This window comes from Maylandia zebra, linkage group LG14, assembly GCF_041146795.1.
Source record: "Maylandia zebra isolate NMK-2024a linkage group LG14, Mzebra_GT3a, whole genome shotgun sequence".
NCBI lineage: Eukaryota > Metazoa > Chordata > Actinopteri > Cichliformes > Cichlidae > Maylandia > Maylandia zebra.
The window spans coordinates 365,868-385,028 of record NC_135180.1 but is presented as its reverse complement, the minus strand read 5'-3'; the positions used below and the strand labels follow the sequence as shown (position 1 = coordinate 385,028).

Sequence of the window (19,161 nt, the reverse complement as noted above, 5' to 3'; positions counted from 1 at the left end):
CACGTCTCATAGACCTTGATACTTCACGTGGTTATTGTCATCACCTAGTGGTCAAATTATGATATTACAACATGACCTTTTTCTTTTTCTTTTTTTTTAAAGACATCTGTTCAATTTTCCACAGATTTATTTGATATGTAATAAATCTACTCATGGCAGTCATCTTAGGTCACTGCAGATGAAACAAGGCCCTTTTTTTTGTGGTTCCTGTTTGGCTCACGATATAAAATGTGCATTTATGCTAAAATCAAAGCACAAGCCGTGCTGCTCCTCACAGGTTTCAGATAAGTATGAGCACTGACCTTGGGTAGCGTCTTATCTCCTGCTCGAACACAGACAAACACAAGAAAGCTCACAACTCTGTTGACCACAGACATGGTAAATGTCTGTGGTAAATGTCTGTGAAAGCTCACAACTCTGTTGACCACAGACATGGTAAATGGCCTGTATTTGTATAGCGCTTTACATCGCTACACTTTAGCCCTGTGAAGCTGGAGAGCAAGAGCCGGATCATTTTGACTGTGTGACAGAACCAGCAGGTCCCATCCTGCCTTCCACAGGACATACTTAAATCTACAGTCACAATCCAGTAGTTACTTATGTTTCCAGCCCCCTCCCCCCAGTGTTTTGCAGAACATGCCTTTCTTTTCTAGATTTATTTTTTAAGTCAATTCAGGGTTACACAGAGAAACACTTCTGCATGGCAGTCATGCTGTAAAGGCAAAGGCTAAGAGTAATTACCTACTAACAATCAACAATCTGGCTTAGAGGAATTTACCAAGAAAAATCAAACGTCAGTTTCTGTACTACACAAAGGTAAGAATTAGACTCAGTGCTTTCATGAAAGGTTGCAAGAAGCCCAGAGAACAGTGAATATCATGACCCACAGTGAAAGCTGGAACACTGTGTAATAAAACAGAATCCCACATAGCCATATTATATTCAGTGCAGCAATTATCCTCTCGTCTTTTAACAACAGTCCATAAGAGACTTCTGGAAGTTTATTTATGACGTATTGCTGGCATCAAATTTAAAATATGCAAATTTCCTGCTATAGTATGATGTCTCAGTTTAAACATCTGGTGTATATTTTATGCTGTACTGTAAATAAAATATGGGTTTCTAAGATTTGCTGATCATTGCATTGTTTTTATTTCCATTTTGCACAGTGTCCCAATATCTTTGGAGCTCACAGAAGGACAAAAATACAGCTTCGCCCACTCAGTGAACTCATTTTCCTTCCTATCAGATCTTTATGACGCTGAGCTTCCCTATCCTCACATCTATGTTTTCCCACAAACTCTTAATGCTGGAAAACTAAGGTGCTTTTGAATACTGTGTTGCGATGTGCAGCAGGAGCTGGTTTCAATGACGCCCAAACGTCCTATTAAAAAACAAAGCAATAATGATACAGCGGAAGTGAGTTAATGCTTTTAATTCATAAGTCTTTAATATATCATATTATCATATATCATAGTTGGAATTCAGTTTATATGTTAACATACTGCATTATTGCATGTACTTGGGGATCAGGCCAGTAATGGAAGCCTGCATAGAAATGTATTTAAGAAAGTTTCTTAAATTTCAAAATGCCTAAATGGAACAGATACATCTGTGTTAGTCAAAGCGTTCAGAGACCCTCCTTCATGCTTGCTTCATCAGGAGTCAACGACTCTCCACAGAGTGAGGAGCACCACAGGCCACAGGGAGGTTGGGCTTGCAGCACAGCACTTTGGGACTCGTTCTGTAAGGATAAGAAGAGCACAGCTTATCTCATCCTGTTTGATGGAGCCTGACAGTGATGCGTCTGCTACACAGTTAACACTTTCTGCTGCAGTTTGAATGAATTAACTGCACTTTTATTGAGCTCGAGTTCTTTTAACTTCTTTGATCTGTTCTCTTGACACATCAAGTTGCATGGATTCAACTGCGGCACTCCACACCATGCATGAGTGGACAACACTCATATTCATTTCAGTGTTGTATCTGGCAAGCTTTAGGATCGAGGAAACGTGATTAGAAAAAGACATGAGCTCATTTATTTTAGATTATTTTAACCACAAATTCTGTCTCTCACCTGCAGATCTATTCTACTGTAAAGATGTAATAAAAATAAATAAATCAGTAACATTGCAAGCACTAGTTATTCAGAATTGTTAAACCTGGCAGTTATTTTCTTTGATATCTGATTAATTATCGAGTGTGCTATTTTTCAATTTTATTTTATTTATACAGCGCCAAATTGCAACAACAGTCGCCTCAAGGAGCTTTATATTGTAAGGTCGACCCTACAATAATACATACAGAGAAAACCCAACAATCATATGACCCCCTATGACCAAGCACTTTGGTGACAGTGGGAAGGAAAAACTCCCTTTTAACAGGAAGAAACCTGGAGGGGCGGCGCCATCTGAGAAGGAAGACAGGATAAAGACATGCTGTGGAAGAGAGACAGAGATTAATAACAAGTACGATTCAGCAGAGAAGTCTATTAACACATAGTGAGTGAAGAAGAAACACCCAGTGCATCATGGGAATCCCCCGGCAGCCTACGTCTATTGCAGCATAACTAAGGGAGGATTCAGGGTCACCTGGTCCAGCCCTAACTATATGCTTTAGCAAAAAGGAAAGTTTGAATTTTAAAAGTAGAGATAGTGTATGTCTCCTGAATCCAAACTGGAAGCTGGTTTGCCAGGAAATTGTCAACTGTATGCTAACCATCGTCCCCTAAAGCCTAGAACATATTCAAAATGCTTTGGATGCATTAGAGCAGCGGTCCCCAACCCCCGGGCCTCGGACCGGTACCGGTCCGTGAGTCGTTTGATACCGGGCCACGAGAGTTGAGGCTCAGGTGTGAAATGTATGGTTTTCAGGGTTTTATTGGTTTTCAGCGTTACTTTGTTATCGTTTTTATGGTTTACTCGGTTTTCCTGGGTCTTTTCAGTGTGTTATGAATAAATCTTCTTTTTTCGGTGCTAGTTTTATTTTGTTGTATTTATCCGCGACACCTTAAAGGCCGGTCCGTGAAAATATTGTCGGGCATAAACCGGTCCGTGGTGCAAAAAAGGTTGGGGACCGCTGGATTAGAGCACTTTTCAAAAATTTTTACATAATAATTATTGATAAATCCATTTTAAATACTAGGACACCGGCAAGCATCAACTTACTTTGATATTTGTGTCAATTAAGCAAAATTATTACACTGACAAGCACAGTTGGGGCTCAATACTGGCACAAAATATTGATTTCATTTTCCAGTTTTAGCTATTGTAAGTTTTTACAATGGAAATAAACAAATCAACAAAAGCAAAACAAAAAACCCACAATGGATGAAAAACTATTTGTTAACATTTTGCATATGACTGGGTAGTATTAGCAATTTATAGCAACAGGAAATCAGGAAATAAATCACTTTCTCTTGTATTTTGATTACAGTGAAGATTTAAGACTGGCTGGGCCACTGACCTTTAAATGATCACCTGCTGAACTAAATCCTCGCTATGAGTCTCTGTCTCTACCCACCTGTGAAATTTGCTCATCAGTTTAAAGGTGGCTATATGCTTGTGAAATTTTGCACACATGCAATCCCAAAGTGGACAATGTCTGTCTATAAACGGGCATTCAACACTTCCCAAGGTGCTCAAAATGACCTTTGTGGTAGTTCCAACTAGGCTTTTTACAACTGCGTTGCATCTTTAAAGTAATGATTATTGATTAGTTGATCTCCTTTGCAAAAGTATTACATTTCTCTCCTAACCATGGAACCCATTCTGGGTTATCTGGTGAATAAAATGTTGGCACACCGGGACAAGAACATCTTGCTAAGAAATCTGGGGGCAGAGTTGGGCTGCTGTGTAATGAATACTTACGTTTTTCTTTGTGTGTCTTGTAGTCTATGGTGATATTCTTCGTTTCAGTCCTCTTGTTTCTTGTCAGTGTGCATGTGAAGTTTGTCACATTACCAGTCTCTTCCAACTCGCTAGGACTGTGTTCTGTTAATGGGACAGTGTAATTCTTGCACATCGTGTTTTCCATTGTAGCCAGTATACCTCCATTCGATGTCTTGAATTTACAGCTGAAGGGCTTATAGGGAGGTTGTGAACAGTCTTGATAGTAGCACTGCAATCTTTGAAAAGATCAAATGGTATGGTTAATATAAGGCACACTCCATTTAATGTTAGGGTTCAGTACAGCATATGCATTCGATGTGATAGTGGCATTAACACTGAAAGCTCGAACCTGAGACTGTTATTTTCCTTTGTGTCGATGCAAGCAGTAAACACACCAAAATCCCCCATCTTTTTGGCAGAGATAGAGCCTGTAATCAGATGTTTGGATACATCATGTCATACACAGTCACAGTCAAGGCGTTCTTCAGATGTATATACAAAACTCCAGTTCTAATAGTTCCCCCAAACTAAACTTTAGAACTTCTAGTGCTGATGAACTATCATTTAGCTCACACACTTTAGTGCAGGGGTGGGGAACTCCAGGCCTCAGGGCCGGTGTCCTGCCCAGTCCTGCTTCAGTGTTCAAAAAAACTCACTTTGATTTTTGAAAAAAAAAAGCAGGACATTCAGCTGTTCAGGAACTTTATTTTCAATAGTTTCCATTCTTATAGAGCAGCGGTGCCCAACCCCCGGGCCTCGGACCGGTACCGGTCCGTGAGTCGTTTCGTACCTGACCGCGAGAGTTGAGGCTCAGGTGTGAAATGTATAGTTTTCAGGATTTTTATCAGTTTTCAGCGTTATTTTGTTGTCATTTTTATCGTTAACTCGGTTTTCCTGGGTCTTTTCACGTGTGTTATGAATAAATCTTCTTTTTTCGGTACTAGTTTTATTTTGTTGTATTTATCCGCGACACCTTAAAGGCCGGTCCGTGAAAATATTGTCAGGCATAAACCGGTCCGTGGCGCAAAAAAGGTTGGAGACCGCTGTTATAGAGGGTTCAAGCTGCTCTTGTTCGTAGACTGAAAGTTACCAGCAAACCTGACAATCTCTTAAGTGAGAAAATGAATGAATACATCCATAATCACTACAGATCTCACATTAACACAAATGGAAATTTGGACGTGACAATTTTGCTTTGCAGGCAGAAGTAGTGTGTGTGAAGGGTCTCAGTTATCAAGGTCATGGTAGTCTAAGAAGCTTGGAAAGAAAAGCGACTGGACTTCTTTAAGTTTCCTGAAGATGTTTCGCCTCTCATTCGAAGAGGTTCTTCAGTTCTAACACTGGATGGTGGAGAGTCCCAGGTAGTTAAGCCCTAGTGGGAGTTGTGTCTCATCACATGAGCCAAGGTGTGAAAAGGGATATGGGTCCTTATCAGCAGAGTTTCGGGTGAAACCATTGTGAGACCTTGCCTTAATCTATCACGGGACCTATTGAGATCACCTGATGCAAGATGTGAGTGGGCGTTGAACTGCATTGTTACGCAAACAATACGCAGTCTCGATTTCTTCTGTGGGATTTGGATGGTAGGCTCAGAGCTCAGTGTAAACCACATATATCATGTATCATTACATTAACAGTTCAGGCTGGGGTTCATGGTGTAATTGTGTAGGGATGGGTTAATCTTTGCACACACTTTGGGTCCCTTAGTACCAACTGAGAATCATTTAAACTCCACAGTCTACAGTGCATCCAGAAAGTATTCACAGCACTTCATTTGCTCCACATTTTGTCACGTTACAGCTTTATTCCAAAAAGTGTTCAGTCGGAAGATCAAACTTTGAGCCTGAGGTCCAGAGCGTTCTGGAGCAGGTTATCATCAAGGATGTCTCCGTCCATTGCTGTGTACGTCTTTCCCTCCAGCCTCTCCCAGTTTCTGCTTCCAAAAAAAAGAGATAGACGTCCTTCGGGAATGTTCACCTCTCTTGTCAGAGTAACAATGGAGCTCTGTGAGAGTGACCATTAGATTCGTGGTCACCTCCCTGGGTAAGACCCTTCTACCCTGGTCCCTCCTGCTAGCCATGCAGCCAGCTCTAGTGAGTCCTGGTGGTTCCAAATTGTGCTCACTGAAACCTTCAAGGCTATAGACATTGTTCTGTAACCTTCCTTAGACCTGTGCCTCGTTACAATCTGATGTCTGTAGATAATCCTCAGTCATCCAGGTAAGTAAAAACAGTTGATTCTGTTCATCTGGACGTTTTCAGTGGAAGAAACGTTTCGTCGCTCATCCAAGTGACTTCTTCAGTCCAAACTGACTGCAGGTTTCTATTCTATTCTAACATTCTTGACAAATATCTGTTGTAATTTTTCTCTTCTTTATATCCAATAATGATTTGCCTACATTAATGTATTGCCATGTCCACGTAGGCCTGAAAGCCACTGTACTGTCTGACTGAATTCTTTAAATGCTTTAAAACTTTAAATGCTCCAGCTTCATTATCACCAACCCACCCAAAACTACTTTTTTATCCTTTCCTCTTTCCCAACAATTTTCTAACATTTCTCTAATACGATGACTTTTATTATGACCTTTCAAATTTATACAATAATTAACCTTTAACACTTGCCTTGTAACAATTCTTCGGATTGTACTTGTAAAGCACATATTGGTGTTGTCTTAATCGTCCCTAAACAAATTATCAGTGCACCGATCATAAAATACCTTCCCTCCAATCCATACCTCCATTCCTACATACTCCAAATCCCCTTTCTCTTATTTTATATGGAATACTACACTCAATGAAACACACCCGCTGTCACGGTTCTGGGTCAGTTTCGAACCAGTATTTTGAGTTTTGATTGTTAGTTTATTTTTTGAATGATTGTTGTGGTTTTGGGTGTGATGATTATTATTATTGTTAGAGTTCCATGTTTCTGTTTATTTGGGTTTAAGATTTGTGCTCTCATGTTTTGTGTGGGTTTAGTTTCATGTGTCATTTTCTGTCTGTCTCTCTCTGTCGAGTCTGCGTCTTAGTGTGATGGTTTCTTGTTCCTGTTTTATTGTGAAGGTCTGCGTCTCATGTGAGTGTGTTCAGTTTTACCTCTGTCTCATCTTGTTGATTATTCCCAGCTGTGTCCACCACCTGTGTGTAATTCCCCTGTGTTTCTCTGGGTGTATTTTAAGTCGTGTCCTCTGTCATTGTAGTTGCTGGTCCGTCTGCATATCCGCCATGTTTCATCCGTGTGTTCCCTGCCGTCATCATCATGTACCATCGTCTTCCTTCCTTTATGTTCAGGTTCGTGTTCGTGCTCAGTAGTCTAGTTGTCCCAGTATAGTTTAGTTCTCCGTTTTGCCGTTTGCCTCTCTTTTTGTGTTCAATAAATCACCTTTACACCTTCACGACTGCCTGCGTTTGGATCCTCCTTTTCCTTTTCTACACGGCTCTTTTCACTCGCCGTGACACCCGCCTCCATTCCCTTCTTTCCTATCACATCTAACTGCAGTATATCCAAATAAAGTCCAAAAAAGTCTTCAACCATGTTTCCTGTATACAAATTATGCCATGTTTTTCTGTCTGATTGTATATAAACTGTTTATAATCTTGACCGTTTGACAAAAGACGACTTGCATTCCACTGTAGGATTAATATGGGTATAAACTGAACCATTACATTCCCCTTCTTGACTTGCCCAACTACAGTTTAGATATGAAGAATATCAGGTGAACTATGACATGCCGCCTTCACAATAATCTGAATCGTCTCCGTCTTGGACTCATGTTGCATTTATTACAATAAATGTCACCATCTTCTTCTTGTCTTCCTCCATTTTTCTTTCAACCGTGTCCACAGCCTTTTTCATTACTCGTTTCTTCCCTATCATGGGTTTTTCACTCGGTCTCTCTTGCTCAACAACACGCCTCTGCACCTGTCACTTCCTCGTTTGTTGAGCAACTGTCTGCTGCCTCGGCACTTCACATCCCCAAAAAGCAACACTGTTCTCCTCCGCAACTACAACATTTTGGTTTTACTCCAACTCCACATTTTCCTTGCTGATGATCTCCAGAACATCGGACACATCTCCTCTTTCCTTTACACATCTTAGCAATATGTCCAAATTGCTGCTAACACCTCATTGGTTTGGGTACAAACTCCATCACACTGAAACGCATCAATCCAATGAAGATCACCTGTGGTACCTCTTCTGTTTCAAATTCCACCTCCACAGGTTCTGTTTCTCCTCTCTGTGGACCTCTTGTCATTAGTCTTACTCCTTTAACTTCCCTGTTTCTGAGTTATAAATTCTCACCCATTTCTTTCATATTTACATTTAACAGCACTACTACAATGGCTCCTTTATTTCCATTATTTCTCTTTCTACTACTCTTACAGTTGTTTTAACACAAACCCCCACAGGTTTCTTCACTTTTACCACCTCAGCTTCTGTGTTACAACCAATCAGCAGATTCCAATCTTCAAGAATCTTAGCATTTTTGATTTGTCCAACTTGTGCTGTAAGTGTTTTTCTCAACTTAAGAGGATTGATTTTCTTTACGCCCTCTTCTTCAAAGCTTGCACTGACATTTACAGATTTGTCTTCTGACTAGGGCTGGGCCATATCATACCGTTCATGGTAATACTGGTATAATTTTGGGCAACAATAGAAAAATGAAATATCGCGATAGAATATTAGTAAAACGCGCATGCGCAGTGCCTTTGTTTTCATACGCACACGTCGGAAAAAGCATGGCGGCGAAAGCAAATCGTTGAATGAAACAGATGAACCAGAACTGGTTTGTAAAAATGCTGCAGCTTCAGTGGTGTGGAACTGGTTTATAGTGATGTGCAGATCGATCCTGAAATATCGATTCCTCCGATATCAAACATTTATGTTCTAGAATCGATTCTCATATTAAAATATCGATATTTTAGTAATTTAGGGTAAATTTGTAGTTTATCACTAACAGGAACACAGTGGAAAGAAACTATAACATTCGGATTGTCTACATTCAAAGGAACTACTTCCTCTTCCGCCTTTCATAGTCATGTGCGAAATACGGCTGTATAACAATGGCTGAGTGTAATTGTGCGGACGTATTTTATCTCCACAAACAGCTGAGACGTGGTTTGTGTCACGGCTGGTGGGGTGAGCCGTGTGGTGTAGGAGGAAAAGGACCCAAAATGCAGGCAGTTGACTGGTGATGAGAGTGAAGTTTTATTTGCAGAAGTGGAGCGACTGAACAGGTAGTGAGAAAAGACGAATGACTGAAAAAACCTAGACTGGGAAAACTAAATAACAAACCTAAGCATGAAACGGGGAGCAGAGAATGCAGAGCGACGTCGTTACACCGAGAAACACAGACGATCCGACGATGAACAGAAGCCAACACACACTATAAATACACACTAGGTAATGAGGAGATGACATGCAGGGGTGGACACAGCTGACACTAATGGACATGATGAGAGGCAGACCTACAAAGTAAAACCGGAAACACACAGACTGTTTTGCAACAAAAACGCAGGGACCTGAACAGAGCACAGAGGGGAGACACAGCTGGGAGCAATTAGGCTAACGAAACAGGGGAGAGGTAAAACTGAACACACTGACATGAGACATGAACTTTCAGAGTAAAACAGGAAACTAACAGACACAGAGAACCAGGCAGGACACTGAACTTGACAGGCAGACTCATGAGCAGACACAATGACACCATGGACAGACAGAGGGAACACAGAGAAGTGGGAGCAGGCAGGCAAAGAACAGAAACCTAACAAATGGCAAAATCACAACAGAATGCACACTCGGAATGAACAAAAGCATAAGGAAACACAAAACACTGAGTCCTCAGACACAGGACCATGACAGTTTGCGATACATGTGGCAAAAAAGTGAGGTGTTGTGGCCATAATTGCCAACCTTGAGACCTCAGAATTAGGGAGACATTCAAAAGGGCTGTTTTGGGGGGGGGATAATTTTACAGTGTTTATTTATCGGATAAAATACGTTAAATGTCACCGTTATTATTGGCCGGCCTGGAAACACCGGGGGTGTCCAAATTCAGAGGCTGCTTCCACCTGAGGACCCGCCCTTCGCGGTCTAAAGAAAGCCGGGTAGTACGTCACGAGCTCCCTCAGTGGAGTGAAACTCTGCCGTCTGCTCCTTGCTATCTAAAATATAACCGGGCGCTGGCATAAACTCTCGACCGTCTCACACTTTGTTTAATCAGTTTTCTGTTTGTCATTTATTCAGCTGTGTGAAAACCCGGAAGAACCCTCCCGAGGGATTAATAAAGCTAAATTTAATTTAATCTAATCTAATAACTTTAATCTCAGCCAAAATGATTTACTCACGAACAAATAAAACACTGAAAAAGCCAAACAAGAACATTTTTAAGTTAGCAAAGTGACTTATATATCATGTTTAACGCGAGCAGTGAAAGACCGCGGGGGGTTGAAGACGATGTGTCGGTCGGCTCAGATGTTTGAAGTTTACACAGCTACATTCTCACCTGAAAATGCGACCCAGAAAGACAAATAAGAGTAATATTAAAACTGAGTAGCTGCCGCCATTGTTGTAAACTGGAATTGGCTGGGCCGCGCTATGAATATGCAATATGGTTTTCCAATTTTGTTGCCCGGGTGGAAAATTGGGAGAAATTCGGGAGAATGGTGGCTCCGGGAGATTTTCAGGAGGGCCATTGAAATTCGGGATTCTCCCGGAAAAATCGGGAGGGTTGGCATGTATGGTTGTGGCAACATCACTAACCTTGTCAAACACCTCAGAGTAAATCATATCACAGAATATGACGAACGTATGTTGAGGCGAACTGAAGAGGAGGACAGGGACAGGTGCTGCTAGGGCGAGACAGACGTCTCTCACAGAGTCCTTTAGTGCTGCAGGCAGGCAACGTGTTCAAATAGGCACAACTTCATTTTTTTTTTATTTCTATATGATGAACTCTGCGTTATTAAGTGATAAGAACAAATAATCTGATGTCCTGTAATCATTATGACGCTATAATTTGAGATACAATAAATAAAATAAGTTTTTGTACAAAGTATCGGTATCGGATCAGTATCGTCGATACCACCCTGAATATTACTTGGTATCGGATCGGAAAGGAAAACAGTGGTATTGCACATCACTACTGGTTTAGCTTTCGTCCGTCAGATACACAACAAAGCACTATTTTTGGTGGAGCATGCTAGCGGGCCGTCGTTATTACTGTGTTGTTTGGAAAATACGGGGCACTTAAAATCAATCCTTTGATTTCTCTGAAAGTCGACAGAGCCCCTTATAATCCCGTGTGCCTTATGTTTGAACTCTGGTTGTGTTTACTGACCTCGAAACGATTTTATGTGCACGGCGCTCGAAAATCTGTCAGATGTTTCAGTACGACTTTGCTAAGCTACGAAGCCGCACCGCTTGATAGATTGTTGGAGCATTGCGGCTATCGTAGGCGGAGCCTCGCGGAGTGATACGTTCTGTGCTTCAACATAATGTTACCGTATTGTGTGTGTATAACCTCTTTTTAAGTTTTGTGGATATTATACATGGTTATGCTGAGGATATGTCGGCCAGTTTACACTGAAATGCCTTTTGGTCAAACTGTCAGCGAGGAATTTGCACTGTTACATTTTTATATAACTTTAATGCACATAAAAAACAGCTGCTTGTTTAAGTGCAAATACACTGATGGGTTTTTTTGCACTAATAAAGTTGTGGAGTTGTAAAGCATTTTGTCTAGTGTCAATTATATCGTCAGTTATATCGTTATCGCAAATTTTCAAATGTATATCGTGATAAATATTTTTGGTCATATCGCCCTGCTCTACTTCTGACAAATCGGTTTCTTCTGTACTACCCTCACGTCTCTCTTTTTCCTCTTCCTTTCACTTGCTCTGCGCATGTTTCCACCCTTCCCCACCTTTGCCCACTCATTCTCTTCACTTGGACCACCAATCACTTCCTCTCACCTACCATCCATACTATTCCTTTCATTTTTTCTCCTTCCATCAAGGCCATACCCTGGATTATGAGAGGAAGCCTGCAGGTGATTGTTACCCTCAGCCAACTCTCCTGTGAAACCTCGCTCACTCCTTAAAAAAACCCCAATCAACTCCAAAATCCACACTGTTGACACTGAAGCAGTGTTGCCAACTTAGCGACTTTGTCGCTATATTTAGCGAGTTTTCAGACCCACTTAGCGACTATTCTTTTTCCCTAAAAAGTGACTAGCCACAAATCTGGTGACTTTTTCTACTGTTATTGGAGACTTATTTATGACAACTTTTTGACATGAAAGCGCGTATCGCTCTTACTCTCAACAAGCAGCGGGTGCTGCCGTGGGCACCTCGCCTGTGCCACTCATGGGCAGAAGATAGTCCTCACGCAGCTGCTATCAGGGCAGGAGACGTTCACACCTGCGTCCAAACCGCAAATGAAACGCGCATGAGCGAAGCCGCTGCTCCCACACTGACTGTAACGCAATCTTTTCTTGTTGTTTTGTGGATCACAAGGTTTAAAACTACTTATAAACACACACACACAAAGTAACTCCCCCAGAATGCCTACTTTGAGTCACTTTTGCTGGTCCAGGCCCGGGTAAAGGAGCAGGGTTGGAATGGTGACATTAAAAACAACAATAATTGCTAAAAGAAATTTAATTTGTGGTGACAATTAAATTCTAAATGCATTTAACTCACTTTATGTCTCTTCCATGATTTTATTTCTGTCTCCAAAAACGTAGGTTACAATTACATTAGCATGACCAATTATGCAAATTAGGCAATGATGTCATTTAGTGACTTCTAGCGACTTTTAGGACAGCCAAAAGCGATTTTCCTTACTGAGGAGTTGGCAACACTGCACTGAAGGCACACAGCTCTCCAGACCTGCCAGTCAAGCACCTCACACCTCTGACACTTTCCACTGTGAGACCTTATATACACAGGCCTGTGCCTTTCAAAAGCATGTCCAATTAACTGAGTTTTTTCCACAGGTGGACTCAGATCAAGTTGTAGGAACATCTGACAGACGATCAATGGAACGTTGGAACATATATGTAAATATATGTGTGCATGTATGCATGAGTGTATCCGTATGTTTGCAGGTGTATATATAACTTGTACATATCGTTCTTGTGTAAATGTAAATTTGTCTGTGTTATTTTGTAAATACATAAGCTATTGGCATCTTTCCATGTGTGTGAAATACACAAACTGCCTTTCTTGTAACAGTGACAATAAAGAGCCATTCTATTCTATTCTATTTCACCATGAGCACTAGCTCGACCTGTTGCCTGTAGTACTAGCGAGGTGTAATTAACGTGAAGTATCTGGTGAGCAGATGTATGAATATGAAGCTACTTCCGTAAGATTATTACTTTTACTTAAGATAAAAAGTTTTTTTCTTCCAATTTGCAAAATATTTATCCAGCACAATATTACGTTTAAATTATGTCTTTGCCTTGTCATCTGTGATAGGACACAGGGCTGAAAATCACATCCAGTGTTTTCTAACACCAGTTTTCACTCTGATTTTATTTCTGATTAAATATTCAGATTTTCTTGTGGGCCTCCTTACAAACTGCTAGTAAAAGCCTGCTTCTAAATAATGTTGCATATTCTTATGATTAGCAAAATGACTTCGAACACTACAGCAGATCTGTTGCTGAATATCTATGGGCCGGTGTCCTGCAGGTTTTAGATCTCACCCTGGGTCAACACACCTGAATCAAATGAGGAGTTCATCACCAGGCCTCTGGAGAACTTCAAGGCATGTTGATGAGGTCATTTAGCCGTTGAAATCAGCTGGACACATCTAAAACCTGCAGTACAGCGGGCCTGAGACCTGGAATTGGCTGTTGTCTGCTTCAATGTTATAATGATGGATTGCATTTATATAAAATTGACAGACAGAGCTGGGGATCAACTGGCAGTGTTCCGGTTACAAGATGAGCTTCCCAATCCCCTGAACCACGATCGCCCCTTATGACTGGAAACAATGTTTTCAGCTGATAATGGTTCTTATGGGTTGTTGAGCCCAAGAGTTAAAATATGTGAAATTCTTTTCAAATTACCTTTAAAACTGAAGCAATGTGTTACAACTAGACATTCATTCACTAGTACCTAGATTTACACGTACTATGTATTAATTTATATGTCTAAACAGATCCTTCAAATAGTCTAACATATTCAGATGTCAGTGAAGTAAGCTTACCCATGACGAGGAAGAGAAGAGCCCCTGGGACTTGCATTTTCCAGATCTAGTGTTTGACAGAAAACAGAAAGAAAGCGTGATGCTGTTGCCTTGAGAAAAAAAGTATCTGTAATATTATTTATTATTTTAACATATCAGTGATATTTTATCCAGTCTTTACCTTAACCCTAGAACACTATCGCCGGGAGATTTTCACCCGAGCAAATGTATTTACATAATTTTCAATATGTTGCGTTTGTCTGAGTGTGGTGGGTCCCTGGGTAGCTTCAGCATTGTCTTTGACGTCTTTGAAGGCGTGGGTGTTTCCCTACCCCAAATCCCGCTTTTTCCTACAGGCATGTGTTTGGGTGAATTTCACCCGGCAATAGTGATAGAGGGTAAAGTAGGTTTTGGGTGGATTTCACCCGGTGATAGTGTTAGTGTATAAAATCAGGTGATCTTGCCGCATTTCAAGGGTGACAATATTCAGGCTCACCATATTTACTGTCCCTCTTCAACTACAGCTGTCACCCTGTTGCAGGTTTAGTGTCTTTGGCATCCCAGCTAGTGAGTAACACATAGGTAAGGTTTGTTTAACTTGGCAATTGTTAGCTCCAGTGCATTTCTCTTTACCAAAGAACTAACCTTGGTGTACTTCCTCCCTGACAAAGCTTCAAAAAAGAAGGTTGTACTGCTCCTGTCATCCATGCATACACAACCAAGCATAGGACCCACTCGTAAGCCCGAAGTGATTGAATTTTACAACAAAACAAAGGGAGGTGTCGATACTTTTGACCAGATGTGCGCTCACTATGGTTGTGGAAGAAAAACCAAGAGATGGCCCCTTTGCGTGTTCTATGGCATGATCAATGCTGGTGTGATAAACTAATGGATCATTCACAATGAGAATGCAATGAAGAGAGGTGAAAACCAAATGCAGAAGAGGCCTTATATGCAGGCTTTGGCATTGGCACTCATCAAACCATGGGCAGAGCAGAGGCTCCCCTCTTCAAATCTGTCACGTCAACTCAGAGTCCTGATCTGTAGCGTGCTCGACATCCCTACCCCTGGCACTCTTGAAGGTGAGGCAGGACCAGTGGCAGCAGTGGTCCCTTAGTGAGGTGTGCTGACTGCCCCACAGGCTTGGACAGGAAGACGCGATACAGGTGCCATGTCTGCCGGTGTGTCCACGCCATTACTACCCTGTGTGTACTGACTGCATGTAAGGAATAGGTAAGTAAGAGTGGTCCTGGAATTTGCACGTTATCCTTATTTAGTGCAGTGGTTATAAATAAATATCAACAAGTGGTGATTTCCAAGTGAATTCATATGGTAAAAAAAAAAAATTTAGTCAACTGGTCATTTTTACCCACTCAAAAAATGCCATTTTTTGTTTCTCTCTCCTGCAGCTGTTCACGTGTCAAGGAGACTGTGCCTTCACCAGGGAAGACTCAAATATCCCATGAATGGGTGGACCAAAGACCAAGTTTCCAGCATCATTATATTTTTGTTTAGGATTTGTTTTGTTCTCCAACTGCTAATTTTCCAGAAATTTTGGAGCATTTTTTAGGGTCCCCCCATGAAACTTTTTTTTCCATTTTCTTAGATATGGCACAGCTGAAAATACAAGAAAACCACTCTAATTTGTCATGTGTTGTCATATATTTTATATATTTTGATGACAAGTACTTTTTGTTGGGTATATTATATTTGGTAAAAATCACCCAGCGTTAGTGATGGTGTTCTAGGGTTAAAACATTTCTTTTTTACAGTTTGAATTATGAAAGGAATTTAGTCAGTCACAACACATCTTTGGTAGTTTATAGGAATATAAAAACCATCAAATAAGAGTGAACCCAGCAAACATTTTTTAAACTGTGACCATCCAATGTTTGCCATGGAAAACATAAATGCATGTGCTTTTGTTTCTTTAGCCCAGTGACATCTAATCCACATCTAATTTGACACCCAATATCAGCATTATCAAGTGTGGTTAAGTAGGATTGTGCTACAAGGCGTGCTCAGCTAAGGTTTACTGTACTTTCTACATGAGTACAAGGTTGCACGTCTTCTGAGAACGGACGTATATGGCTACAAGTGCTCTAGTCTATCCTTACATGCTGAAGAAGAAGATGTAGAAGCACTATCACAAAAAACTACATGTGGAAGACGGTGACGGTGCAGTGGCTCTCACTCTCAGACACTTCTGGCCTTGTTTTGTTGTTTTGTGCACAAGGGCACTCCATCCCACTGATATGACAAATATATATTGATATTATGCTGACGATATGACGTGGCACAGCCCAAAAACAGAATCGGTACATTATTTGAAGGTGGTAACTAACTGGTGACAACTAATTCTGTGGCTGTGGGGTGGCTGTAGCTCAGGTGGCAGAGCAGGTCAGCCACTAATCAGAAGGTTGGTGGTTCGATCCCAGGCTGCCTCCTGGCTGCATGCCAAATATCCTTGGGCAAGATACTAACCCCATGTTTGCCTACTGGTGGTGGTCAGAGGGCCCGGTGGCGCCAGTGTCCGGCAGCCTCGCCTCTGTCAGTGCGCCCCAGGGTGGCTGTGGCTACACCAGTGTGTGAATGACTGAATGTAGTGTAAAGCACTTTGGGGTCCTATGGACTAGAAAAGCGCTATACAAATGCAGACCATTTACCATAATTCATAAAACACAATATACAAATAATAATGTATATGTGTTAGTCCCCATAGGGAAATAGTTCCTCTGCATTTAACCCATTCACCCAGTGAAGCAATGGGCAGCCACCAATGCAGCGCCCGGGGAGCATTGTGTAGGGACGGTACCTCAAGGTAGCCATTCAGTGGAGTTGAACCCCCGACCTTCCGATCATGGGGCCACCACTCTGCCCTCCAATAATGGTGGAGGGCAGGGATAGCTCAGTAGGTATCCCTGCCCTCCAATAATGGAGGAGGGCAGGGATGGTGCTATTGTCGTAGGGGTAGTGCAGCAATGCTCTGCTTTTCTCCAAGTGAAGAACTACAATGTTCAGATAATCTGGGTAAAGTTTAAATGACACCAAAGGTTATTTCATGAAGGAGAGCCAATAAACAAAAAGGAATAATTCAAGCTGTAAAACTGACATTTAGAACTTACTACACATGTTCTTTAGTACTTTGCAGAATTAAAAAAGGGATTTCCTAAGTAACCTCCCCAAGCAATTTATTGCAACTTGTGCTGAATTTAACGTGGAAAAACGTTTAAAAATCGTGCCTGATGCGGTTGTGCTAAATGCCGTTACGAGTGTTTGGAATTCAAAGCAGGTCATCTAAAAAAAATACAGCGCTTTTCTACTCTGTCTGAGCACTCAAAGCACTTTACACAACTAATTCATTCACCCAAGCACTTTTCTCTGAGCTTTTAAGTGCTAAGTAGTCTACCATTTATACACATTCACACTCCGATGGATGCATTGGAGAGCAACATGGGGTTAGGATGGGCCTAAGGATATTTGGCACGGGATCGAACCACTGACCTTCTGGTTAGTGGCTGACCTGCTCTGCCACCTGAGGTACAGCCACCCCAGTAAACTGGAAGATTGATGGTTCAATCTCTGAGCCCAATCTTGGGCAGCTTACTAATCCTCAAGTTATCTCTGAATGTTAGCTAGATAGACTTAAAAATTGCATGGAAAAAATTGCTTGAGACATACTGTATAATGTGCTTTGGTCAGCAGAGCACCGCGTAACATCAGTGTGTAATAGCTAGGTTTCATTTGACGTAGACGTGACGTCGACGTAAAGCGCGAAATTTGACTGGCGGTCGGAAGTGAAAAAGATAAGCGCAAAATCACAGACAGACAGTACGCAAAATGCCTATGTCCTGTTGTGTTTACGGATGCTCCAGTAGGTCGACCAGAGAAACTGATAAACGGTATTTTAGGGTACCAAAAATAGCCCAACGAAGAGGAGAAAAATGGAAAATTCTAACCGAAAAACGTAGGAAAAAATGGATTTTAAATTTACGTTTACAGTCGGGAGGAGCAGAGTCTGCCAATGCCCGTGTCTGCAGCGACCACTTCGTCAGAGGTAATGTTATGTTTGCAAACGAACTTATTAGCATTAGGTTGTCGTTAAATTCTCGTTTACTTAGTAGTCTAATATTGACTTGATTGGGACTATAGGCTGCCCAAGTGCTTTGGATGACGAAGAGTCGGAGGACTGGGCTCCGACGGTCAATCTCGGCTACGAACGAAAACCCAGATCGGAATCAGTTCTCAAACGAGAGAAAAGAATGAAGCTTAAGGCAGAACAGCATCGATGTGCAGAGGCGATTTTGGATATGCAACAGACGGCTGAGAATGGTTTACCTTGAAACAAACAACTGTCACTCTAACGAAGTCCTAAGGATGTGGCATGTTTGTTGACGTTAAAGCCGCTACCGCTAACTGTTAGCGTGTTTAAGATAAAGCAATATAAGAACAAACACTCACCCTTGCAAACACCAAACTGTATCCATCACGGAGACGTTTTGTTCCAAGGTTGTGGACCCACCCGCTGACAAAAAAATTGTACGCCTCCAGACTCTTGAAAGCTTTCATTTGCTGCCTAGTGTAGTAAGAAGTCTGGAGGACCAAGTAGTTGGTGATATCCACAGCCTCGATAGTAGGCAAATCCTTTACTTCTGTGGTGTATTCGGACATTTTCAAAGAATACGGATCACGTCCGATATATTTTTTAAACTATCTGTCTATATCTCTCCCGAGAAACGGGGTCTAAAGTTGCACAATAGCTGCTCTCCTGACTCTCCACAGTGTCCTCCATGTTTACTTCCGCCCTCCACTCAAAAATCGCGCTGCCTCCGCACGTCAACAGAACCACGTGACCGCAACCCAACTATTGGTGCAGATAAATGGCTAGAATGTAGAATTTTAATGAGACAGAATGGACTAAACTAAACCCGAACAGAATGGAGAGGGACTGGTTATTACAGCCACCTTCATTTATCGTAGCTCATGGGTTAGCTTGGGGGTTCAGGGTCTCCTCATTAATACAACCACATAATCACATAGTATGCAGAGAAAACAGGGCCCAGTAACTTCA

At 41.5% G+C, this 19,161-nt stretch overlaps 1 protein-coding gene across 1 annotated transcript; it reads right to left on the bottom strand.

Annotated features, from left to right (window-relative positions):
- Positions 1 to 1,419: 1,419 nt before the first annotated feature.
- On the bottom strand, positions 1,420 to 18,922 carry LOC106674691 (uncharacterized). The gene is made up of 5 exons (XM_014407716.3): positions 18,552 to 18,922; positions 14,112 to 14,157; positions 4,240 to 4,318; positions 3,870 to 4,126; positions 1,420 to 1,744 (listed from the first exon to the last, which is right to left on the bottom strand). The coding sequence occupies exons 1-5, from the start codon at positions 18,759 to 18,761 to the stop codon at positions 1,659 to 1,661; spliced, it is 678 nt and encodes a 225-aa protein (XP_014263202.1). The 5' UTR covers positions 18,762 to 18,922; the 3' UTR covers positions 1,420 to 1,658.
- Positions 18,923 to 19,161: the final 239 nt, after the last annotated feature.

What these genes read in the sequence shown, in the direction of transcription:
- LOC106674691 (XM_014407716.3), bottom strand. Translation starts at nt 18,761, where the DNA reads ATGTCCGAATACACCACAGAAGTAAAGGATTTGCCTACTATCGAGGCT. An exon ending in ACAGTTTGGTGTTTGCAAGG is followed by an intron (nt 14,158 to 18,551) that starts GTGAGTGTTTGT and finishes GTCAAACACTAG; the next exon opens with ATCTGGAAAATGCAAGTCCC. An exon ending in AAGGAAAATAACAGTCTCAG is followed by an intron (nt 4,127 to 4,239) that starts GTTCGAGCTTTC and finishes ATCTTTTCAAAG; the next exon opens with ATTGCAGTGCTACTATCAAG.